This window comes from Aptenodytes patagonicus, chromosome 2, assembly GCF_965638725.1.
Source record: "Aptenodytes patagonicus chromosome 2, bAptPat1.pri.cur, whole genome shotgun sequence".
Lineage (NCBI taxonomy): Eukaryota > Metazoa > Chordata > Aves > Sphenisciformes > Spheniscidae > Aptenodytes > Aptenodytes patagonicus.
The window spans coordinates 8,387,017-8,413,136 of record NC_134950.1 but is presented as its reverse complement, the minus strand read 5'-3'; the positions used below and the strand labels follow the sequence as shown (position 1 = coordinate 8,413,136).

Genomic DNA, 26,120 nt, shown 5'->3' with positions numbered 1-26,120 from the left:
TATGTCAGGAAAGATTTCAGACCACAGATCTCAGGAAAAGGTCATTTCAAGGTAGGTCTCTCTGAAAGGCCGTAGGGGTTATGAAGTTTGAAGAGCATGGCTGCTGCTTTCATTGGGATTTGGAGAAGAGGGATTTCTCTTCCAGGGCTAAGGCAGATATTAGTCCAGAAGGGACCTAAATACAGGTCTTATGGCAGCCACATTTCTTTGTAGGTGTTCCCGGAAGAGGCAGAGTGATATAGCCATGAAATGGCTGTATGGCATGTTTGCTTTCTGGACTTTCCAAAGGAAAGGAGCAATATCTCCCTCTCTCCCCTTTAGTTTTCCGGCAGAGAGCTCATCAGAAAGACAGCATTGGGCACACTCACACTGGAAAACTATCCATGTGGAGTACTTTTGTGGGAGCCAGCTGGGTTTCTGTAGTATTAGAGCTACATCTGCACAGCGCTGTACCTATGATTTGGACTTACCAGCTTAGGGATTCAGTCCTATAGTATGTTTTGAGGAAGTCAATACAGCTGGCTGGTGACAGTCTTGGGAAAGCAAAAGTAGGACTGTTCCCTACTTCTTCCCCTAGGAATCAGAGATCACAGCAGAGAGGACTCGTTCCAGCAGAGGGAGATCTGAGCCTGTATTGTTCCATTAAAAATCTATCTTTTGTTTTTGTTTGTAAATTCCACGTATGCATTTTGTTCTCAGAAATTTGAAGAAAGTCAAGGAAGAGCCAACAGCAAAACAGCCTTTTATCAGGCTCTGCAAAATTCTCTAGGAGGAGAAGACTCAAACTCGTTCATTGAAGATGCAGCTACGTGGTATTACTCCCTCAAACACTCAACCGATGATTATTCATCCTTTTCCAGGGCTTTGGAAAATGCCACCCGGTAAGAAACTCATCCTATTACAACTGTGTGATTGGGGTTAAGCAAGGTTTGTTTTGCTTATCTCAAGTGTGCATTTATATTCTGAAAAACTTGAGAAATTCTTATGCAAATGAACAGAAAATGGGCAATATGATTTCATTTTCTGTGAGGTTTCCAGTGTCATTGGTAAACAGAAATTGAACTGACTTTTATGCCTTGTGAAAAGTTTGAATTGTCTTTCCTGAACTGTATATTGGATCCAGACTACTAATGCTTCTTTGTGTACTCTTTCATGTCAAAGATGTCTTGGTTGTTTGCACACTCTGCATCAACTATTTCTTGAGTCCTCTCATCCCTGTGACAGTATAAGAACTAGTAGACTGGCTTTTATTCACAAACAGTCACCTAATTATACAGTTGCATACTTTTCCTAGTTTTTGCAAATTTGGAGAGTGGTCAAGTTTGAAAACTGATTTCAGCAATTACATTAATTTTTATACGAAACCTGCAAAATATATTTCTTCACAATGTCAGGCTTTCTACAGGTGAGTAACCTGTGTAAAAAGGTGAAGCATTTGTGAATGTTCAGAAAAGTGGCTCCCAACCCCATTCTGTGCATTGCTAATCTCCATTTTACCTATGGCAGAAGAATCCCCTTAAGGCTTATTCATGTATTTCCTTGACCCTTGTGTAATAATTTATGCCAGTGTACAGTGATTGTATAATGTCACCCAACCCGCATTTTGCTCCCTTTGTGTATGGTTTCCCATGGTGAGAGAAAACAGAACCAGGCATTAGGATGCTCCTGTAGGAAGTCGTCTTGTGGAGGTGAAAGGAGAACACACGATATCTGACTCTTGCCCTGTTTGATCCATCAGGGCACACTGTAGACTCACAGTGCCTCCCAGCCTCTTCCGAAGGAAATGATGAAATGTCAGCAGATGGATGAGCAACTTACCTCCAGTATATACACTCCCATACTTTGCATTGAAACATTGCAGACAGGGACCATTGGGAAGTGGGAGATGAGCAATGGGCCATGTTCTCACTACCTAGTATATAATGCATAGCTTCTACCCTTAATTGGGTATGGCATCAGGGTCCAGCAGTTCTGGATAACAGTCAGTTTGAAGAGTTCATTGCCCTGTTGAACTAGGACTCCACAGCAGTCATGACACCTGTGGTAGGCCATAGAGACTGATGGATATCTTTAGCTTGGGTCACATGGTGGTTGGTCTGCAGAGAAGACTGTAGATTTTGCTCTCTCCCCCATGGGCAGCCAGTTTGCTTTAGCCAGTTACGGATCTTGAGCTGTAGCGGGGTGGGCCCGTTTTTCTGAAAGGAGGCAAACTGAGGGGAAATCTCCTTACCTCCTTTTTCCTGCCTCTGTGCAAACTTGGGGGCTGAATATTTAAGTGGAACAGATTTTCAGAAAATGAATCAAAAAACTCTTTCCCTATTCCTGTCTCTGCTTCACAAGCAGATTCGTTATGAAAACTCTTTACATTTCTAAGGTGATGTGTTTTATAAGCTGGTGGTTTGAGTCCTAGTGTGCCTGTCCGAGCTGTTTCACCTCTGTTCTGAACTGAGACGTCATAGCTACAAGGTCCTGGTATCTGTGCTCTCGGTGTTACAGCTTTCTGTCCCACTGTGAGCCTCTCCATGAGACCTTAGAGACGAGATTTTCCTTTCAGAAGGTCTTCGTCCTCCATCAGAATTGCAGGGTGTTGCTCCAGGGGAGCCTCAGGGAGCAGGAGGTAAACAGGAGCCAAGATTCACTTGGAAACATCTGATCCAAGATAGCAGTGACCAAATCTGTTTGGGGAAGGTTTCTGGGTGGTCCAGGTGAGGTCACGGAGTGAACAAGCCAGAAGGCTGTGGGTTGAGCTTTCTGCCATTTATCGAGTCTTGCACCATGCCGCATTTGCCTGCCTTGTGGTCTGTCCCAGGGACAGGCCACCCATCCCTGTGGCATCTGGGGCCACTGCATGCAGCCCACATGGAAGCACTGTGGTTCATGGGCATTAAAGCCAGAACTCATCTTCAATCTCTTTCCATCACCACCGTTACCCATGGGGCTATAATTCTTTAGTCAGATCAATAAGGTTTTAAGCCACAATAAAATACTGAAGGACTTACATTTTAACCCTTCTTCCCATCCAGAGATACTTCCATAAGGAGCTGTTATAACACAGGGCTGTCGCATTTGATCATCCACGTTCAGCCCAGGGCTCAGCGTGGTGCAAACACTGACTTTTGCAAAGCTATGATGGCTAGCTCACTGCTTGCATGCAGCAGGAATGCAATACACAAATAGCTCCTCTGGCTCTCAGCCTGCAAGCGCCCCGCAGCAGCCTCATGGCCATAGGGATTACCTGCTTGTTTGCAATATGAGGCAAATGACTTGACTAAGGAAAGAAGTGAATGTCTTAAAGAGTCATCAGGAGCAAACAGAAGGATGAGTAGTGAAACCAGGACATCTGATGATAAACCTTTGCTTTAAACACTTTGGAAATTACTCCAGCTACAGGAGAAAGTGAGGGAGACAGCAGTTACAGAATGAGAGTCATCTACATCAGTATCACATACATGGTGGAGAAAAGAAGGTCTTGGTTCTGTTTTTTTGGTGTGTGTGTGTGTGTGTTTGTTTGTTTTGGTTGGTGGTTTTGTTTGGGGTTTTTTTAACAAAAAACTTACTACCAGCATAGGTGTGTAACCCAAGAAAAGTTCTATGTCAGGAAGTTATAATTAATTACTAATGTTTTAACAGGATAATAAAGTGTGAGAAAGCAACATAAGTCGTTGTTATAAGCTACATACGTTGTGCATATTTTGTGGTTTTAAAATATTTCCACTTTTAAAATTGTTTTAGCTGCAATTCTCTGGTAATTTTCCCAGCTATAAAATGAGTTTCATTTTCTTTTTCTTTCCTTTTTTTTTTTCTTTAACTCTGTAAGAAACAGCCATTTCATTTTTGTGGTTACTATTTTTTAATTTTTTTTTTACTTCCCCAGAATAGCTGACTTTTTTCCCCCATAGCACCAACTGAGAATCAGTTTTAAGTGGTGAAATGTATCTCAAAGCATTTCTCGAGAGCTAATGCTCTCCACAGACTCCCTAGTTTTGAAAGACCATCTGCTCCTCTAAAACCCCATGCTGGTAGGCATGTGAAGAACAGTAATTTTCATTTCATATGGGTGTCGTCAACCATAACTGTCAAAGAGTATTGTGGTCAGTCAGCCCATAGCTTGTGGTCTCACAGATGGGCTTAAAATAAACTCTGCTGAACCAAGATAGCTACCCAAACAGTGCCTTTCATAATCATACCAGTTAAATATAGCAACATGTTTTTATGCTTCTCTGACACTGTTCTTTCTTGCCATCATTCTTTTTTTACCTACCAAGTTTGAAGGAGCAGCTACTGTTTCAGATTCACTAGACTGAGAATTGAAACCTCCTACTTCCGCAGCAGATACGTTTGTGTGTGCTCATGTAGTTATGGATATATAAACACCCAAAGAGCGTGCTGAGTCTTTGAGAACATGTAGAATGAGAAATGCTGATATGTGTGTATATAATATTGCCTTGAGGAATCATAACGAGATACTTTGCAGTAAGGTGTCCTGTTTTCTGCCTGCCCCTCTTGAATTGCTTGTGCTCCTTCCAGCTACTGCTCACCCCACCTTCCAGCCCCACTTCTTGTGGCAGTGGAAGCTAGGAAGGTTTGGATATATTTGTTACACTCATACCTTTGTATTGCAATACCTGGTGATAAACTGATCATTTAACTATCTCATTGCACTCTTCTTGTTTAACCTTTCTCTCCCAGATATACTGCACCAGATATTCCATATTGATGAGCCCTGCCAGAGGCCCTGCAGAACAGCTCCAAAAGTGGTCTCTTACTTCTTCCAGCTCTGGAAACTATATCCAAAAAAATCACACAGATCCAAATGCAGGAACAATATTATTGATCCTTAACCCAGAAAATATATAAGTCCTTTTACTAGATGCTGTTGCAACCTAGTGGTGCCAGAAGAAGGAGCTTTATACTATTACAAGCATGCGCCCCCATAAACTAGACTAAAATGGGATTCTTTTGGTCAGGATACTCCTTATGTGTCAGATCTTGTTTCTTTAGTAATGTTACCATTGTTCAACACTCCATAAAACAGCAATTTTAGTGAATTATAAGCTGTAATGGGCTCATAGAGGGTGAATGTGGTTTCCCTCAGTGCACTTGAAGGCAGAGATATGACCTGTTTTGGAAGATTTAAAGAAGGCTATCAATATAGAAAGCGGTCTGTTGGTTGTGGTGGTTTTTTTGTTCCTTTCCTTTTTTCTGTTATGTGACTGAGTCTGTTCCCTGCTCCTCCTTTTTTATCAGTGACCAGTTTATCACGTGTCCCATCATAAACATGGCCAGTCACTGGGCTGCTGCCTCCAGAGGAAATGTCTTCATGTATCACGTACCTGAGAGCTCCTCACAGAGCGGGTAAGGAGATGTATTTTATTATGTTTCTTGGATGTAGAGTTTACAAAAACAAGGCTGTCTGTTTGGGCACCCTGCGGAGTAAATGGATAGATGTAGGTATGAACAGTTTGGATTAGCAAAGGAGGGATTGGGCTCTAATAGATTATTTCTCTCTGTTGACTATATACACATGCTGTTTCTGAACTGAGGCACTTGAAGTTAGATGTCTAAATTTTTAAGTTTCCCTTTTCCAACTTACCTACCTTTACCAGTTCCAGATAGCCTCTTAGATTTCTACTCTATATCTGATAAATCTCTCACAAAGAACTAGAATGTTGTCTAAGTAACAGCTCTCAAAGTAAATGGGGTAACATTTTCTAAGGACTCAACATTAATTTAACACTGCCCCCTTTTGAAGTCAGTGCAGTTGTTCCACAGTTACACTGACTGGCCTTCAGTGTGGACAGGGTCTGGGATTTATTCCTTCCTGCTCCAGCACCGTGACTTGTGATCAGCCGACAGACTGTCTCATGGGAGGAAAAGTATTTCTGAACCCAAGCATTTGCAGACTCAGGCTCTATGTCATCCTTCATGTTAGAAGCTTGCTTGAAAAATTTTCAGCAGGAGAAGCTGTATCATATTTTAGACAGAAAGGTCTAAATGCCTGTGGGAGATGCAAATGCCTTGTTCCCTTGGGCATAGAACAAGCTGGTAGTCAGAGGCTATTAAGGTGACCTTCCCTGCTTTTATTTTAGACCCAGCCCCTCCCAGAAGTCAGGATGAGACACTGAGGTTTGCAGGCAGTGGTCAGCACTTTGGACTGCTATGTGACATACCACGGTAGCTCCTGGTCCCTTGCTCTCAATGGCTGAGTAATCAGAAACTGCAGTGGCAGTAGCCCCTCCTGTTCCCTAGATCCACACGTTAGGGCAGCAAAGCACACAGGGATGCTTATCTTCTAGCTGTTTCCTTATGAGGGAATAGTGCTTGTCCCCTGCTCCCTGTACTGCCCCATACCTCTCTCCAAGAAAGATTTCTGAGACACTTTCCTTTTTCTCAGGCTTTCTCTGAAAGGGCTCAAGGGAGGGACAGCATGTTCCTACTGGCACCATTAGATACTGTGAAGTTCCCTGTGAACTGTGCGGGTTTTTTTCCTTTCCTGATAGCGTAGTGAAAAAGCATTTGAAAGAAAACAGCCAAGATCTAGGTTACAGATGAAGGCCATTATGCTGCGGTAACACAGGCTCGCTTTCTTTTTAGCCGAGAAGAAGTTAATCCTCGGGGTGCTGTTATTTCGCTGGCAGCTCCAGCAAAATGTTCGCAGTACTCCATTCAGCTACCAATAGGCTCAGATAAGTGACTTTTACAAGGCTCCAAATAGCGCCGAGCTATGGTATGCCAAAAATCCAGCCACACAGAAAGATGTGTTCTCAAATTAGCTAGCAAGTTTTCTCTTGCTTTGGAGAATGATAGTGACCCAGTCATCTATGATAAGATCTTATTTGAAAGCAGATGAAATAGTACTTATACAACTTAGAGTCACTGGCTTTGAGGCAGTGATTTTGAATTGATGAGTATTTCTTCTTCTACTAGTTTAGCCCTACTTAAGATTTCTCTTGTGCTCGTGTTATTTAGCTCTCCTCACATGCTTCAGTGCAGTAATAGTTTACATAGCACTTAGCTACACATTTTAATAATATTTATGTTAGTGGTCTTCTAAGCTAATTACTTTAACCTTTAGTGCAAAACTTATTATTTCACTTTTTCATAACCCTCTTTAAAAGGACAAACAAAGCCAGTATGCTGTCTGAAACTTGTGAGAACGTGAGGCAGAGGCTCAAATGCCTTAGGCTAAGCCACTTGCAATGAGAAATGGACCCAAATTGGTATGCTGTGTTTACATTCTTACTCCTTTCATCTTTATTTGTACCTAAGTACCATTAAAATAAATGTTGTTTAGGTTGCAAAGGCAAGCACTTAAACAGAAATTGCAGAATTCAGCTTGTCCCTGTGCCGAAGGATCTCATTTGACGCTACAACGTGACTATTTATGAAGTGATAGCCTCATTTTCCCAAGGGACCCCACGTTAGGTCCTTTGCTGAATATACTGCGAGTTTTTTGTTTAAACATTGTTGTAATTCATTCCTAAATGAATCCCTCCTTATTCTTCATCCCAGTTTTGCCATGTGACCTCTCTGCCTCACCCTCCCTACAGCATTCCTCCCCTCCATATTGTATACGTGCATTGCAGGCTGTCCAGCAGCCCCACTGCATGCCGATGAAGCGATGCTGTCAAGGGTAGGCGCTTTGCATGGGGGAGTGGCCTTAAGTGCTAAAAACTGAGAAACCATCAGTAATCTGAAACCAACAAAACGCAGTGTTTGGGAATATTATTGGCAATTTGCCCTACTGAATTTAAACCAATGATATACGTGAAACAGCCTTCAAGTAGAATATATAAGCTAATCTTGGGGAAAGATCTGGCAACCATGTCACCAACTCTCAAGGGACTTCCCTAACCACTGGAGTAATGAGTCCTGCCAGTTCTCAAGTTCTTCTTTGAAAACTGTGACTCTTCTTAGGAGGAGGAGAGGAGGCAGATACTCTGCTGAGTAACCTACAGCTTAGGCTGGAAGGTAGGGTGTATGGGTTTGAACTTGCTCAGCAGAAGTGAGAATTGAATCTGGGACCCTGCAAACACTCTAGCTATTAAATTCCTGAATAGAAGAACCCTTTTACAACCATTTCTTTGTGTTAATGAATGCAATAACCAACAGTATGTTTGGCACATAGTAGGCATGTACAGGATATTCTGAGAGTACATATACTGGATCAGATCCCCCTCAGTCCATTGTAGCTGGAGGAACACCTCATTAGATATTCCCAATCACTCGTAGGCATTGGACAGAAAAATGATCTCTCAGCCCATTTGATATTGAATCACATCTGTGTTTGCTGAGATACAGACCTTCTCTTGTAAAAATGGAAACTTCTATAGTATTATGTCCAGAGGGTAACATAAGAGATAAAATAATGATTTTTTGCTTTTTGGTGTCTAAATTCTTCCTAAAATCTCAGTTTACACAGGATATGGACCTTTCCCTCTTTGTGTTTGTTATCTATATCATAAAGATGATGATGATGATAATAAAATTATATATTATCTATGATAACTACTAATAGCTACCTCACAGGGATATTGGAAAGAGTACATTAAAAGAATATTGTGTTCAGATAACTACAACAATGGAAGACTACTTACTCTTAGATAAAATATTCTGGCTGGGGAAATGGCCATTCGCTAATTAAGATAAGGCACAGTATAGCAAGACATTCTCCAATTTCTACTCTGTCACCTCTCTCCTACTTTTTGTGTGTCTCCCAAAATGTGTAACAGAACAGAGAGTTAAAATGCAGAGATGAAAAAATACTGGTATTTCCTCTTGTTTCACATGGAGCAGTCCCTTAATAACTCACAGCAACATAAACAAGAGGGAGGGAGAAGTCAGCCAGTAAAGACAGACTCAACTGCAAGGATGCAAAGTAGTCAAGAAGTTATTAAACAGGGAGGAATTTTTACCAGTACCAGTCAATTAGCAAATGTTTGTCTCACAACTGGCTGTTTCTAAAATGTACACACATACACACATTCAAGCATGCATAGATACAGGGGTAGGATTAAAAAGGCCACGCTAAACTGATGTCTATGACATATGTGGAAAATCACACAAAACCGTGAACTGACGATTTTCATATAGATGAATGGATCTTGCAGAGAGCAAACTAGTATCTACTTCCACGTGGTAGCATTCTCCCCAACTTGGCGTAACACCATGTCTGCTTTAGTCTTCAGTTCCTACTTGAATAAGGAGTGGGATGCATAGCCAACTCCCGCATTAATGATCTGTGGTAAAAATATATACATAACCCAGATGCCATTTTCTCATTCTCTTTTTGAGAACACTTAGGCCTTGGAGTAAACATTTATTCTAAACAATGCAGGAGGAATGTGACTGCTCAGCATTGCCTAGGATTTGTGGGGAGGGCTGGAGTATAGCTTTAGTTACAGTAAAGAAATATGTGATAGGAGAAGTATGTTTTGACAAGGATAATATTATTAACTGTACAAAGATTTGCCTTGTTAACCCTTCAAAGAGGTTTCTGAGTGATTTTGCATATTATATGAAGGCTACTTCACTGCTTGCCACGCCAGCATAGTTTCCAAGTCACCCTGTGGTGCCAAACATGCTGTCTTAAAGATGGTGGATAAAAATCAGTGCTCTGCTCATTGAGGAGGCCAGATCATCAGCTGCAGCAGGATGGCAAAGCATCATTATTGTCATTGAAGGGGTCTAAACTGAGACTTAATAGGGCTCTATCTTATAGTCATTACCATTACCACAATAATTGTCACAAAAGCTTTTGTTAACTGTTGTGCGCTGGACAGATTCATCCAAGATTAATGAGCGGCTGTCTGTTTTGAGTCATTTTAGTTGGGGCTGTCTTTGCCTCCTGACTATGCACTCTTGTGTATGTTGGTGTGAGTTGTTAAAAGACTGCTCTGTGCCAATGCTCACATAGTTGGCTGGATTTCGGTGACACTTTTTATGATTCCTGTAACTGAAGGCGAGAACTCCTGACTGATGAAAAAAAAAAATGTTTGTATAAACCCATTCAACTATGCAAAGTATTTTTGTTTTCTATTTATTATATATGCTGTGCTAATTCTGTCTGTTCTTAATATCCCTTTAATTAAGGGAGATTTTTCTACTCTTTTGATTTTGTAATAATCATATGCCTGTCCTTTAATCTGTCCACCACCTGTTGTCCACTTGAGGCTTTCCTCCTGGCTGTAGCTGTTAGTCCATGAGTACAAACACCCCACAGGTTGGGGGGCCACAGTGTGAACTGGGTGCTGTGGAGGCAGACAGAAAGTTATGTCTCCGGGCTTCAAAGAAACTCATCTAAACACAGAGGTCAGGTAAGGCACTGGAGAGGTGGTAACAAGAACAATAAGATGCACATTGCCTCCATAGCCGGGCAGGCACCACAATCACCTTAGGTAGCTACGTACACTTGCTGCAACAACAGCTTGTAATTTTTCTCTGTAAAGCTGTACTCCCTCTCATCTCCCAAAAGTTGTTTTGCTCTTCTTGTTGGAATTGCCTCTCATCCCTCTGGCCTTACCTATTGCTTTATGCCAGCTGCAGCTATGAAAACACTCTCCCACGGATTCAACCACATCACGCCATTCTCAAGTCTTTAGACAGTTTCTGTGTTGCTAAAGGCTTGAGATCGAGATAATTTATTTTTTCTTCCCACGGAGTGGTCTAGGAGCCTTTATCATTCAGTAGATTTTTCAGATCTCGGAAATTAGCCATAAATATGCAAAGGCAAAGTACAAAGCTCAGAAAAAGCAGAAATCAGCTTTAAGTTAACCAAAATTCAGCTATAAGACTCAGAAAAGTACAAATCAATTTTTGGAACTGCATGTGCTGCACTGGGACAGGCTGTGCTCACAAAATGTAATCTGGAAGGTAAGCACCAAGTCCATATATTTAGAGATACCTTCCTTGGTGCTCTGGGGTCTTTGGATGGATCACCTTTTTAAGGAAATTCATCCATTCATTCAGCTCAGGAGTAGGCATACTGAACAAATGAGTCAATTTTTGTCCCCTAAAGATACACTCAAGTGTCAATATGCCTATTACTAGGTTTTTAATACAGTAATTCCCTGACAAAATTCTGTAATCTGTGTTATTTAGGAGTTCTGACAAGACGATAAAAGTGCTTTCTTCCTGCATTAAGACCTATGATTTTTTTTTCAATTATTGTGAGCTTTCAGGTTCTTGAATTTATTATCTGCTACTTCAGTTTTATTTTCTTCAATTGGCACAGCTATAATGCAAAGTAGAACATTGTGTGTATTGGGAGTAATCCAAGTGGAAAAGACACAGCATACTCCAGGATACTTTTGCAAGTCACATGTATCTATAGGGCTTTTTTGGTACAAAGGTGGATAAACTTGGCAGTTTAATCCCATTAGGAGTTAAGCTTTTTCCATATGTCCTGATTTTCCTGAAAAGAAGAAAGAAAGAAAGAAAAATGTTCATCTGTTTTTCACATGCTTTTCCCCATTTGTTTGGCAGGACTTTGTAATGTGAGGAGACTCAATGAGCCAAATGCATCCCTAGAACTGCAGAGGTCACACCAGGCCTTACACTGGCTCATTAAATTTCTGTAAATATCCAGCTATCCTCTGATTATTTTTTTTCCCCTGCAATCACGTACCATTTCCGTATTTCCTTTTCTAAGATGTGTGGTTATATATACTTTTTTTTAAATTATTTTTGCTTATCATCAAAATGAACATTTCAATCCAGGCAAAGTACAGTGTTCGTAGGCTGCTCCTCTCCCATGACATTGATGAGATGGTGCCTGTTAACAGCTTAGGGTACTCGATCCCACTCTGCAAATCTGCTGGTATTAATATGAAGAGAATGTATACGTGTGCAACCAACCACATTTGGTATTTCCAATACTTCTTGCAAAAATTAATTTTAAATTCATTTATTGAAAATAAACACAGAACGGGGCCACAAGATCATGCAGGCAGTGGCATTTTATACATAAATCATATCCTCTTCTCCAGGGACATGGTTGTTATGAAATCCTATCTCGACTCAAATCAGTGGGAGATTTATCACCAACTCCATGAGTCTGGGTTTCACCTACGTTGTTCAATCCAATCAGCATGTAAATGACCTACTCTCACCAAAGCCAAGCGACAGTGGATAGGCGTTTTGTTTTGTTTTCCTAGTGATAGGCCTATCCTTGCCAATGGGATACTGAATGGGGTCTTGAATACGAGGCTAGGAACCTCGCTCATGATCAGAACCACGATCCCATCGCTAACATGGACCCTTTCACAGAATTGTTAGAATGAGCAGTTATGCTCATAAAAGTTTACATTTAAAGGATTAATGGTTTCCTCATCTCACAAGTCTTTCACAGATCGCCAATATTTGCTAAGTTTAGAGACTAACGTGAGTTTGAGTACACTATTTCTTCTAAATTTCTCAGACAATCATTGTAGCTGAAACAAAATGAGCAGATCTCTGTATTTCACCTCCTGAAGAGGCTGGGTTGCAACGCTCTAGCTGAACTGAAAGGTTTGTGCAGGCATTGAAGAAGGAAGGAGTTGCCCCATAGACCATTTATGACTACTGATGCTACTGTCCCCAGTGTAATAGGGTTGGGCTCTTAAGCTTCTGAAGTTATCTGCTTAGGTTTTTGTTAGGCCTAGCTTACTGGGCTGTGTAGCCTGGCTTCATATCACATAGGGTAATGGGAATTTTGGCCAACATCTCTAGTCAAAGCTGGGAGAAACTGAAAATCATTTGAGGGTCAGGGTTTTTCAGGCTGGGCTTGAGAAATATGGCTGCTAGACTATATTTCTTCCAAACTTATCATTCATTTAAAAAAAAAAAAAAGAAAAAAACCCAGAATGCCAAAACAGTATCCTGTGTAAAAAAGAGGGTGATTGTGTCATAAAATGGACAGTAGGTTGATTATATAAAATTGTGTAAAAAGGAGTATGAAGAAAATTGGTTAAAACTGTTTGTATGAATGAAGATAGAATGAATTTTGGAGTGAAAATATTAATTAAATTCCTCCCATATACTATTTAAGATGTGGTGACAGGTTCTTCAGTAGGTTTAAATTTCCATTTGTGTGGTTCTCTTGCCTAGTTATCAGTAAAAACTTTTAAAGCACAAAAAGAAAAGCAAACTCATGGCCACACTTCTTGTAGACCATAAATATTAGAAAAGTATTCTGTTAATAGTTATCAGTGCTTTATGAGGACTAAAATATCTATCATTATTGGTCAATACAGCTAAAAAGATTGATAAATAAATATCCCTTTGGTATTTTCACTAATGACGAACTGATTCTTCTTCATCTTGCTTTTTCATCCTGAGTAATTTGCTGGTAACTCTGGCTGAACTCTAGCTAGAGTTATGTTTATCTTGTTATTTTAAAATTTAAATGATTGGATAGCAGTGGGAAGTTTGTGAATATTTTGGTATTGTATAGGATGTCATTTGAATTTTGAGCTAATTTACCTTGGCTTCTATCTGTGTGTGGAGTTTTAAAAATGAAACAAATACTTCATTAAGCCAACTAAGAATAGAAGCTTTGACTCAAAAGGCTTTGAGATTAGTTGAAATTGTTACATTAGGAGAGTAAAGACAATTTTTAAATGAAGGAAAAAAAAAGAGAGAAGTGTTAGGCTATAGTCACTCATTAATCATCAAAATGAGTTTCCAGTATGAAATAATTAGCCAGATCTAGATCAAGGACAAAGTTCAAAATGAGGTATATGTCCTAATTTGCAATGGATCACAGTGTGAAGTCACTGCAGCCCCAGCTCTAAGTTGTGCCTTCAGTCCTAATATAGAATAGCATGGTGGTCTGCCAGATCATACTCTTCTGTTCTGACTGCCATGATTATGGATAGCCATTAATGACAATTCCATTTTGCAAAGAAAATTTTTGAGGATTTCTGCGTTGGGTTTTGTTGTTGTTGTTGTTGTTTGGGTTTGGGTTTTTTTTACTGTTCCAAAAGCTTGTGGTTAAGATATTCACTTCAACTGTTGGAAATGTGGATTTACATCTATGGTCTGTTTGATTTGGAACAAGAATTTGAATGAAATCAACCATAACCTGGGTATTTTTGTTCTAAATTCTGACCTTCTCATCTTTTACTCTTCCCTGTTGAAGCTGTTCTTTGTATGCGAAAGTAGCCACAGTTCTATAGAGAGAGCAGTGGAGTATCTGATGGCTAAGAAATCCCTTTCTCTCTTTCTTACTTGGAAACATTTAAATGGAAACTCCATCTCGGGCTTAAGGAAAATTTTCTCAGAACCAATACCTTCCCAATTAAATGGGTTGGCACTGTATAATGAAAATTCCCAGCAAGTGATATATCAGGGTCTGCCGTTACATTGTTGGCTATGAATGTCACAAAGTTTCTGATTTTACTACCTGGTTTTCTGTAAACTGGATAATTGAACTCCAGTAGTGCCTCCTTCTGATGTGAAGTAATAGTTCTCCAAGGCGAGCTCACTTTAGTGTGAACAAAGTGGTAGGGTCTGGCTCCTAGCTTCCCCATGGCTCAATTTACCAGTCTGTCACACTGTCACATAAGAAGAGCTGTGAATCTCTTTCTAAAAATGTTGACATCTTAAAAAGAAAAGGTATACACAGAAGATCTGAAGCGATACCTTTGCATGAAGTACTAGTCCTGTGAAGTCACCAAAGCCAAGCCTTCATCCTTACACGTAACAACATTCACCACTGTTATGAAAATAACAGATCTGTTTCTTGAAGAGATACTTCTGTAGGGGAAGTTAGTTGCTATTAGTTTGTCTTCCTTAAAAACACTTTCAAAATCCCTTTTGCTGTTGTCTCTGCAGTCCTCCCTTTTATCAAACTGTCCTCTGAAGTCCACAGGTAGCTGGGCATTGCATTTCCCCATTTAGAGTTGATGCTGTTGAGTCACCTATATGGCACCCTGGGGTTTCAGGAGTGCAGTTTGGAGCAGCTCAGCAGAGACAAACCTCCCTGCAGAGCTAACAGTGTGCAACAGCAAAGCTATACATGCTTATCTGTTACTCCTCTCTTTCTATCACTCCACTTTTTTTCCAGTGAAAACAGTATTACTACCTGGTGCTACCTTGAGTATGCTCAGAGCTCCTACAAGACTCCAGAATCCTTGTTTGGGTGTTTCTGGCCATTTTGCACTCCCCTTTGGCAGTAATGGATGATGATCAGAGTTTGAGGGAGGAGACAGAAATGTTCCCCTGATATTTTCCATCTAGCTGCCATCTAAATGTTTCACAGTTGTCTTTACTGCTGTTCTGTGCACGTATATATGTGCCTCTTTCCCCTCTTAGTCTTATGTTTTCTTTCTCATCCTCTTACTACTGATACTCCCTGGCCAGGATGTGGTAGCATCAACCAGAAATATTGAAAGCAGCTCATTAAGTTGTAGTTTTGTACCACTTTATGTCTCTGTATCAAACCCATTACAGCTATACAAATAATTTCAATCCTAATAAGTTCTCTGTTTAGGAGTTTGCTGAATTTTACTCTGGGCTGCGACCTTAACAGATTTCACCTCTAGAAACCTGAGGGCTGAGAAGAGAGTATCATTTGGGGGGAAACCCTCAGTCCCAGCTCACTCATTTTAGACTTAGAGCAAAGTTCGCCTCTGCTATGCCTTCCCTAAATGGGTGCATTTGTCCCTTCATTGCATCTTAACTAATTTCATGTCCTCTGTTCTATTGTAAAGTGACTCTTTATTGAAAAGAAAATAGCTCCTTTAAGTGTATAGTACCTTTGCTGCAATAGTGACACTAAACATTGCTGTAATATACTGGGCCAAGCAAATTATTTTTAAAGTAAAATTATTAAACTATGATCTTGCTTAATCCTTCTATAAACATTTGGGGAAGAGAAATATGCTTTAATCTTGTTTCAATTCTACGTTTTTTTGATGAATAATCTGTGAATAATTCACTTTCCAGATGCAAAGTATTACTGAGGTATTATGATAAGACTAAGGAAAATACAACCAAAGATGTATTTCATTTAGAGGGTTGTGTGTTTGTTTTTCAAAATAGAGGCTTTGGTGCCACCACTCATAAAAAGTAAGAGAGTCATCTTGCTTTCAGTCCACCTGCCCATAATGGTTTGAACTACAAGCCTTGTTCTATTAGAGGCAGCATCAGGGTCATATCAATGCTGCTGCATTTCATGTCCAAAGATAAAATAGTTTTGGTTGTGCCACCTTTCGACAACAACCTCTGCAGCTACTGCAGATGAAATCTTGCTGAGGGGATCTGGGATTTGTTTGTCTTAGCCTCACAGACATCTGTTCTTTCTCCCAGGTCCCCTGATGCTGTCTGCCTTCAAGCAGCATTTAACCAAGTCAATAAGACCTTTGTCTAAATGTGGGATACAGAAAACACAATTGGACTCCATACCAGAACTGTCTCCTTCTGAGCTGTGGTTCAAAGCTATGTGTTGAGCACAGTTTAGTTATAATTTTATTAGTAGAAGTTGCCCACTGTTTTTCTGCAGGACTTGAATATGTTGTGTAACCTTTGCTACTGGGTCCTACAAATTTTGTCTTGCCTGGCCAGTCTTGTCTCTGAATTGTTGAAATATTCCTTATTATATGTGTTAATTATTACATGGAAGTAAACAACAATTATTCTTTCTTAAATCTGATCCAGGTGATTATGTCAACCTGTTTTGACTTGGCTACCATATAAAACTTGGGGAGAACAGACTGTGTAAACCAAAACCACCTAGCCAGCAGAGAAATTAGATTAAAGCTAAGAGAAATCTTCATAAACATCTCCTATTACTCTTTACTTATCCAACGATTTGGGGCAGAATGCTGGCCCCAATATACTCAATGGAAAAACTCCAATTGCTGTTAAGAAAGGCCAGGATTTTATTCCAGATCTGTGAAATAAACCATAATTAACCTTCCATCATGGCTGCCAGATTCCATGTCAGCGCTTGCTTCCACTTTCTGAATTTAATTTTAGTGAAAATCTGTATAAAGCTTAAAAGGCATTTAAGGAATAACCAAGTGGCTTTCTCCCTCTATCACTTTCTCTTATATACCCAGTTAATTTAGAAAATATGCCCTGCTGTCTTCCACAATTTCCTCTTGTAACAAATATTAAAGACCCTAATTAACTTAATGGCAAATTTTCCTTGTTATTGCTTGCTCTTCTTTTATGTTCTGATTTGAAGAAACCCCACAGCTCACCACACTCTAATTAATGGTCATTAATTATTTAAAACTTCGCTTTATTCTCTGAATTAAATTAGCTCCCTTTCTCCCCCAGATAAATAAATGATGGTTTTAATTATCTTTATATAAACATTTTTTTAGTTCAGGTCAGGAGCTCTTGCTGGATGTTCAGTATGCATTTGGACTGCCATTCTACCTGAAGTATGAAGAACAATTTACTCTGGAAGAAAAGAGCCTTTCCTTGCAAATTATGCAGTATATCTCCAATTTTGTAAACTCTGGGTAAGTATGTGACATTTAAGAATTGCTGTGATTGGGGAGGGGGTGAGTAGTAGAGGGAATGTAGTCCAGATCCTGCCCTCACTCCAGTAGCCTCCATTTCCTCTAGCAATTTGTAATCCTACAGAGGGGGCTTTGGTCAACACTGTTGGAAAGTCTTGGCCAAGTTGTCAAGCGGATACTGAAGATTTGTAGTATGACACTTAGCTAGAAGTAATAGCAATTTTATCTCCGTGGAGCAGCTGCAAATTCTACTTAAATATAGGGGGTCTACAAAGACCCTGGTGTTGTTTCCAGAGCTTAGTTCTAGGACTCCAATTCTGAAGGGTCTTGGCTAAGAGTTCCCTTATTCCCAGAAGAAAGGGGAAAGCACATGAAGACACAGTGCATCCTTTACCAACTATCCTGTGAATAACCCTCCACTTTACTGTGCTGTGGCCATGTTCGAGAATGAGGAGTATCTCTGGAAAGCTAGTGTGGGAACTGTGACTTTACGTGCTTTTTGGACTATCTTGGGTTGCTTTGGGACCGAGGCCTGTTGAGGGTGTTCATGAGCCTGTGTCTATAAAGGTTCTGTGTACCTGTTCCTTAGGAAGTAAACCAGACTAGCAAGTTACTGTCAGGTGAGACACCATGAACGATTCACCAGTCTGGACTGAATTTGAACCCTACTGGTCGGAGGGACTGCATACACATTTCCTTGACCCAGACGGTCTCCTTCTGCATTTTACTGTTCATGTCATTGTTTTCTAATGATCATTTCTCCCGTTCCCTTAGAAATCCAAACTACCCTTATAGTTTCTCAAGAAGAATGTCAGGGGTGATGCCCCCCTGGCCTATGTATCTGCCAAATGATGATGGTGATAACTACAAGGAGTTCACTGTTTCCTTGCCAACTCTTAAAGGATTGAAAAAAGCGGACTGTTCCTTTTGGTCTGATTATATCAGAAGACTGAAAGCATCCACAGGTGAGCAGAAAGTTTTCTGTCATTAAATAAAACCTAAATTCTCTGCTTAATGTTTCCCTCTGTCTGTAGTCCTGTTAATATTATAGTTATGTCAAAGTGGAAACATACTTTTCATAGATGAAACATCTTGCACTGTCCAGAGTATATGGTTGAGACTCTCCTGATGCAACACTAAACAAATTTATTTTAGAGCAGACAGTGTGTAATGAAGTTTCATTGTCCTGGAGTTAGAGCTAGAGAGATCTTCCTGCAGTGATTATAGACGATATGGTGAAGCTATATCTTCTAATAGTTCTCTCTCTATTTGCAGTCATAATATAGACTTTGACTAAACTGGAAGTGGCCTCTCTTGTCTACTGGAAGCACCTAAGATGAGAATGTTGAGATTCATATGACTTAGGAGTAGCACAGTAACTTCTATCCACTGTAAAGTTACAACTGAGGCTTTAAATATATCTCAATATGGATCCTGCATGCTTTGACTTCACGCTAGATAGTTTCTTTGGATTTTTTATAGCTGTGCTGGTTATGCCCCTTGTATTTCTCCTTTGTCTCCATAAATTTCCATGCAGCTGTGAGATTCCTTCAATTTTTTCTTACTGCTTAGAACAGTAAGACCAACTCTGCTCAGATTTCAATCTGCTGCTCTGCCCTGAACACTTAATTTATTCTGGTAAATAAACTCCCCTTCATGTCTGTGTAAGTTGTAAATAAATTTGGATAGCCTCAAGAAAAGCAAACAAACCCATCCCTTTTTGGCAGGCTGAGATGTTCTGAATTATTCTTGGAGGCCTGCAAGCTTACAAGTGTTTTTTATGACCTAAGGGCTCATCTTCACAGTGAACACAGTCCAGGCCCTTTCTGCTTTGGAGGGCAGTTGCATTTCTGGGAACAAAATGTACTCTCCAAGACATCGAGCTACCTAGGCTATCTATGCCTGACAGACCACCTCAAATGGACTGAGGCTGATGTTTGAGTGATGCAATACTATAATGTCTCAGAACCATCAAGTTGGTTGTTCTGACACAAACACAAAGCATCAATGCTTTTGTTCAAGAGATAGCCTGAATCATTACTCATGGTCTTTCTTCAAAAGTGGACTCAAGATTTTGCTGTAGGCCTTTTCATCAGTTTCTTGGTATCCCTCAGTGTCTTTCAAGTTCAGAGAGGATATTTTGATCTCTCTGATGGCTTTCAGCTGGTCAAGATATTCCTAATTTGCAAAGCTTGATTCTGATGTTTAAACAGTCCTGGGTATAGCTTCTAGATCTTTTGGGACTTAATCTCGCAACATTATGGCTGTGTAACACCAGACTGAGTTGAAGTCACAGCTCTGGCAGAATGACTGTTGACCGAGCACCACGGACAGAGGCTACTCCCAGCATTTACAGAAAATCCTGAAAAAAGGTGGGAAAATATCTACCATGGCAGATTGTTTTTGAGATGGAAAAGGTTTAAAACCATCCAAACTGGCACAAAAATGCAACAACATTTGTGTATGGGTCAGTCCAATGGTCTGCCTAGCTCAATATCCTGCCCTCATCAGTGGCCAAAACCAAATACTTGAATGTTAAACATAAAAATCAAGAGAGGGAGAGAAAAACACACTGAAAGAGTTCACAAAGATTAGTCAAATTTTTTAAAACAAGCCACACAGTGTGAGATTTATGGAGTATAGATTGTCAAGGAGAAGGTTTAAAAAGTACATGTCAACATGTTATTCTGCAAGCAGAAGGGAGTACACCCTGCCTGCTCTTCAAGCCAGTATTTGCTTGGCCTCAGCACCATGGTAATGCAGCTACACAGTTCACTTCTACTAAATTCCATCTCACAGCAACATTGGCTTGTCACCTTGCTTCGATAGTCATTTTAATCTTATCTCACCCTGGACTACTGAAACTTCTCATATGACTTCTTCTTAAATAGGCATCACATCAAACCTATTTCTGCTCCAGACCTCCCATCCAGACCATGAGATGGTAACTTACAGAGATTCCTGCTGTGGGTGTCTTGATAACAATCTGAGCCCACCTCCTTGTGAAAAAAGATTTGTAATGTTTATCAGTTCAGCTAGAAGGACTGTATGAACTTCAGATGCTGATAGCTGAACACCTTCAATTTCTTTTTGAGAGGAGGTTGTGCCAAAATTCATGCCAAAGCAGTGTCAGTCCATCAGTACAAGTTCACCACTTGCATTGCTACCAAAAATCACATTCTTCAGGAGTGGACAAGTGAGACTGTTGAATGTGTTCAGTCAAGAGAACAGAAATCTTCCTTTTTTTTTTTTTTTTTTTTAAGTCCCTAAGCGTCATGTTGCTGCTTGGTTGGTGTGCCTCCTTGCACCAGAGGTAACTTGCTGTACCTCCCTTCAGAGCCGAAGCAATGCACATCTGTTGTTACCTGACTGCTCCAGACTGTTCCTGGAGTGCTGCCAGGCTGTCGTATGGGATCCTGGCGTGAAGTTGGATGCTAGATTTGAGAGAGCAATGCTGCAAAACATTTTTGGATGATGTACCTTGCGCTCCATCCTGAGGGGAAACTATTTGTCAGTCAGCTACTCTGAGATCCAATCTAACACATACTTAGTGGAAAAAAGAGCAGTTTCCTGCCTTTCAGTAATTATAAATCTTCATGATAGTGTTTTTGGATTGTATGATACACTGTTCATTCTGACTGCTGAGTCTCAATTGTTGTGGGTTGCAATTTGTGGCCTTGTGCCAAGTAGAAGGAGTTTACAAGTGTGGCAGCAAGCGGCATTGCTAATGAAACAATCCAGTTTTCACATCCAAGTGCAAAGCCGTAGAGGGTCTATTATGATGCAATCTCAACCAACTGTGATGAATCCTGTTTTGTCCATCTCACCTCTTCCTTCAAGTCAATATCTTTCATAGAATCATAGAATCACAGAATAGTTTGGGTTGGAAGGGACCTCTAAAGGCCATCTAGTCCAACCTCTCCTGCCGTGGGCAGGGACATCTTCAACTAGATCAGGTCGCTCAGAGCCCCCTCCAACCTGACCTGGAATGTTTCCAGGGATGGGGCATCCACCACCTCTCTGGGCAACCTGTGCCAGTGCTTCACCACCCTCAGCGGAAAAAATGTCTTCCTTATATCTAGTCTCAATCTACCCCCCTTTAGTTTAAAGCCATTCCCCCTTGTCCTGTCACAACAGGCCCTGCTAAAAAGTTTGCCACCGTCTTTCCAGGTTCATGTATCATCTGTGATCTATAAGCAAAAAAAAAAAAATCAATATATTTCAGTGAAATGGAGAAGAACAGGACAAACCAGTGATCACAAAATCTAACTGCAACTAGCTTTTCAAAATTTTTTCTTGATCCTTTGATTACTGCTATGTGAAATGTCTTGACTTAGAAATGTCGAATTAGGGATAATTAAAGGCTCAAAGCTCAATATCTTAGAACCTCGTTCTCAGTCCAATAGAAAACTGAGTTACTCTTAAACTCATAAATTGCAGTTTCTGGAATAAAACCTCTCATATGTAGACTCTCTTGTACAGCTGAAGTTACATGTCTTTTAGGTTATTCACTGCTGGATCTAGAAGCTGTTGTGTATATATCCAGCTTAACTGTTACCTGTAATTTTCTTTCCATTTAGTAAAAATATTGTCCAAGTTGAAGTAGGTGTTTCATTTTGTGATCAGACTGCAATATTTAATGACAGAATGTATCATTTCTTCCTGGCATATAATTGAAATGTATATTGTCATAATTGAAGATAATTTAACAAAAGTAATTTCATAAATGCAATGATTCTTCATGGTATTTACTGGCAGTGCCTTTACAAATTATGGAGGAAAGTTTGAATCTGTTTCATTGCAGACGATCTATAAATCTGTTGAAGTTTTGTTTGAAACCAGTTTGTAAAGTTGGCGTTTTGGGGGGCAGTTTACCTGGGGAATTATGAAAGTGATGGTGCTTGAAAAGGTTTGGATTTAGTAAATGGAGTTCCCATGGTTGCATTTCAAAGACATGCTTTATATTCTGAATCATGATGGTTTCCATGGGAAACATCAAAACCAAAAACAAGAGGAGTGGTCATTATGGAAAAAAGCTGTGGATGGCTTTTTCCAGGGAATGTGTTAACAACTTGAAATTCAGTGAAAAACAGGAGCTCCAGAATGTTTATGCATATTCAGACAGTATGTCTGAATGCTAAAATTCCCCTTGCATAGTGTGGTGGACTGCACTGTGTAAGAGTGAGTCCCTTTATAAGGGGCTTCTCACTGCATCCCAAACAGGTAGACTTGGATCTAGTCTACATCTCTTACTCATCTAACTGGTATCTAAATAGAAACAGTCCTCCTAAAATAAGTGCCTCTGTAAGCAGTGTTGCAGATGGGGAGAAGGAGGTACCTTTAGTGTCTCCAAAGTGAAATCTTGTCTGCCTAACTCTGCCTAAATTTAGACATTTAGGCATACTTTATGTGTCCAAGTTAGCCAGACTGGACCCCACCTGTAGAAAATTTGACAGCTAGCAAAGCTGAAGCCTTCTCCATTAGCTCTGAGATACCATGTGTAGCCACACAGGAGTCCAACTAAAGCAACAGTGTTTATAGTTCAGACTTGAATCAAGACCGAATCAGGAATGTTGTGGTTAGCATTCATCTTTTACCCGTTCTCTTCACACCTTCTTTTTGGAAATCTCCACTAGAAAACAGATTCCTTTAGTATGAGGGACATCTGTGCAACAAGAGCACTCTGGATAGGATACTTTAAATAAACACCATCAGTACGCTTTATGGCACAGTTTGGTCTTGTTGAGGCAACTGCGCCTCTGAAACAGGGTGGAAGACTAAAATCACAGAAGGTAAAGCATAAGGAAGAAGAGATCTATCAGCGGTGGGTGCTTGGGGCTTTATGTATTCCAGACAGACAAAAAAATAATGCTCCCCACACTTCCTGCCTGGTAGGTAAGTATCAGGAGATAATACAAAAAAGAGAACAAGTCTTGCACAGGTGGAGTGCAAACTATTATGCATTCCAGTGGCAGTTATTTAAAGCATGCTGGAAGCATGATAATTAATTACCATTAGGTGATCTGTCATTACCCTAAAGCATTTTGGAAATGAACTGCAAACTGAGAAAAATAGCTTCCTGAACATTTATAGCTATGTAAAAACGCTCTTGAGTGTCATTGACAAAGTGTATACTTTCTAGCTTGCTGCATCAAAAATATGACATTTATTTTAATCTTAATTATATTGTCTTTTCAGGAAACGCAAGTAACGGAGAGCCATCTGCAGAAAACAGCCCTAGTGAAGCTCCCAGTGAAGGACTTACGTCCCAGGAGAGCCAGCCACCGGGAGACAAGGTGGCTTACAGCAGATAGAAAGTCACAGCTATTGGATGGGTTTGTCAAACAATTGTATATCCATACAACTGTGTCACACCAGATGAACAAGTGGCTTCCTTTAGTTAACTTTCTGAACAAGTAAAGTAGACCTTTCAAGAAAGTAGTTTTTCAAGAAAATTTTTGAATATGGCACAAAATAAGCCCTACAGCTATTATTTTAGGTCAAAAGAAACTGTAATTTGAAAAATGAAGTATCAATAAAACCTGCAAAAACCAAACAAAAGTACTTGGACTTTATTTCTTGCAAGCACCCAAATGACTACACATTGTAGTACCAGCAGCCAGAAAAGGATGTACATTGAAACTCTGAGAAGTCCCTCAGCTGATGAGGCTTAAATTTGCCACATGTCATATCTGACTTGTTCTTTTTTGTTACTTATCCTATCACAAGCTGCCAATAGGAGTGGGAACCTGGTTTGGCATTCTGGAGAAAATTAAAAAGCTTCAGAATGGGGAAGGGTTGGATCCAGGAAGAACAACGTAAGGGGATCAAGAGTGTGCACTGAGTGTGTTCACATGAAGTCAGGCACATGCACATGCTATATTCAGCTCATGATCACCTGTGAAAATATGTATAAGACCATTTGGGTAAAGCACAACACACAACAGAGATAATACAAAGCATATGTTAATTAAAGCTTAGAATATGCTGTCCTTGGAACATTTCTCTTTTGTAAGGAGAAGGTGAGATACAGAATAGTTTTGGAAGCGTAAGGAAAAATGCTTCATAGGGTATCTCTAATGGCTCTGAAGATAGTTTGGGTTAGGTCTTTAATTCATTGCTGGGATCGTTTGGCAACAGATAATCCTCAGTTGACAGTATATCACACACATGTTCATGATACTTGAGAACAAAAAGTAAAATTAAGGCTGCCCTGAAACCAATAGCAAAATTTCCGTTGATTTCAGTAGGACCCAAATTTCTTGTGCAGTGTTGAAATGATTTAATAAAACAACTCATAAGGTTTTGTTTGCTGCTTGGGACCTTTGCCAGTGCATGAACAGTTACTGCTGTCTGCCATGTATCCATGTTTCCAAAGATTTTACCTAGCTAGAACAAAAACTGTGTAACACTCATAGTTCTCATACTTACATCCTGCTCAATAAACAATAAAAAGAACAGAAGAATCAAGAATCTTGTTAACTGATTAAACATAAAAAAGTAAAGATGGAGAAATCAAACTGTGTTTTCCATCAGTATCTTTACCTATGCTAGCTAACTGGTAATTAAAAAAAGAAAAGATTTAAGAACTTTTTAAAAAGCCCAGATCTTAATCATATAGCTCAACAGAGGATGCTTTCTTTGCAGTAGTTGTGATTCCTTGGCCAAGACTGGGTTTACTTTTTCCTCTTTTGAGACTGCTCCTGGAAATCGATGTCTAACAGATTCTATTTAAAATTTAATGCACCCTGCCAAAACTTCTTATTTTAATAACAGCTATGATTTTACATGTGTCCACATATGCAGACAGTCATGCGCATATCTCCAGGCCTGGGAAGACTCAAAGCTGAGCTACAGTATTTCATATTCATTTAGCAGTAAGTTGGCTTAAATAAATGTGAGTTTCTGTAGCTCTGTCACCTAATTTCCACAATGGCAGCATCCCGGTCCTCCTTAGCTTGACCCCTTAATAGTCCTGTGAATCTTTATTATTATTTATATATGTGTGTGTATATATATACATATATAAAATTTCAGCAAATGTGAAAAGTTTTTCTTCATCCATTAAACAAATGCATTATAACTCATCTAAAAGTATTTTAGGTCACTTTGCTCTCTATACTGGTCCTTCTATCTTTCATTCCCAGCACTGAGGCATCTTCTCCCAGCTAATGTTCTTTGTTTTTGCACTGTACTCTTCAAAAAAATCAAATCCTCCAGAACACCAGCCAAATCCCTGTGAAATACTGACGTTAACTGGGCTATTGTTAGAGAACGGGCTTGGTATAGCCATATGCTAGGCTGTATTGTTACAGTCAAATAATCACTGGGGGAAAACGGGCCATGAGACTAACAGTTTTGATGAGTCAACCCAATATCCCATAGCTCCTGTTAAAGGGATGTCTAAAGGCTATTGTATGAACACTGGAATGCTAAATATAATACCTAATTCATTTAAATCCTAGTAAACTATAAACATATGCTTTTAATTATTATTTTATATAGATTAATATTTACAAATAGAAACGCAAATGAAGAATTTTTTTTCTCTGTTGTGTATACCAACTTTGGTAGTGTCATTCCAAAGAGGCCAGCTTCCCAAAAAGTAATCTCAATTGGCTTCTAAAGAACCAAATTATAAGAAAAACCAAACACCTCCAATAAATT

The 26,120-nt window shown here is 39.8% G+C and overlaps 1 protein-coding gene across 1 annotated transcript in view; it reads left to right on the top strand.

The window, feature by feature from the left end:
- The window catches only part of TG (thyroglobulin), a 165,800-nt gene extending 141,794 nt beyond the window's left edge, over nt 1-24,006 (top strand). The window contains exons 44-48 of the mRNA XM_076329064.1: nt 700-881; nt 5,248-5,355; nt 17,313-17,453; nt 18,228-18,418; nt 23,652-24,006. Of these exons, the coding sequence (XP_076185179.1) occupies nt 700-881; nt 5,248-5,355; nt 17,313-17,453; nt 18,228-18,418; nt 23,652-23,767 (738 nt within the window). The 3' untranslated portion in view covers nt 23,768-24,006. The remainder of the gene's footprint in view (nt 1-699; nt 882-5,247; nt 5,356-17,312; nt 17,454-18,227; nt 18,419-23,651) is intronic.
- Nucleotides 24,007-26,120: the final 2,114 nt, after the last annotated feature.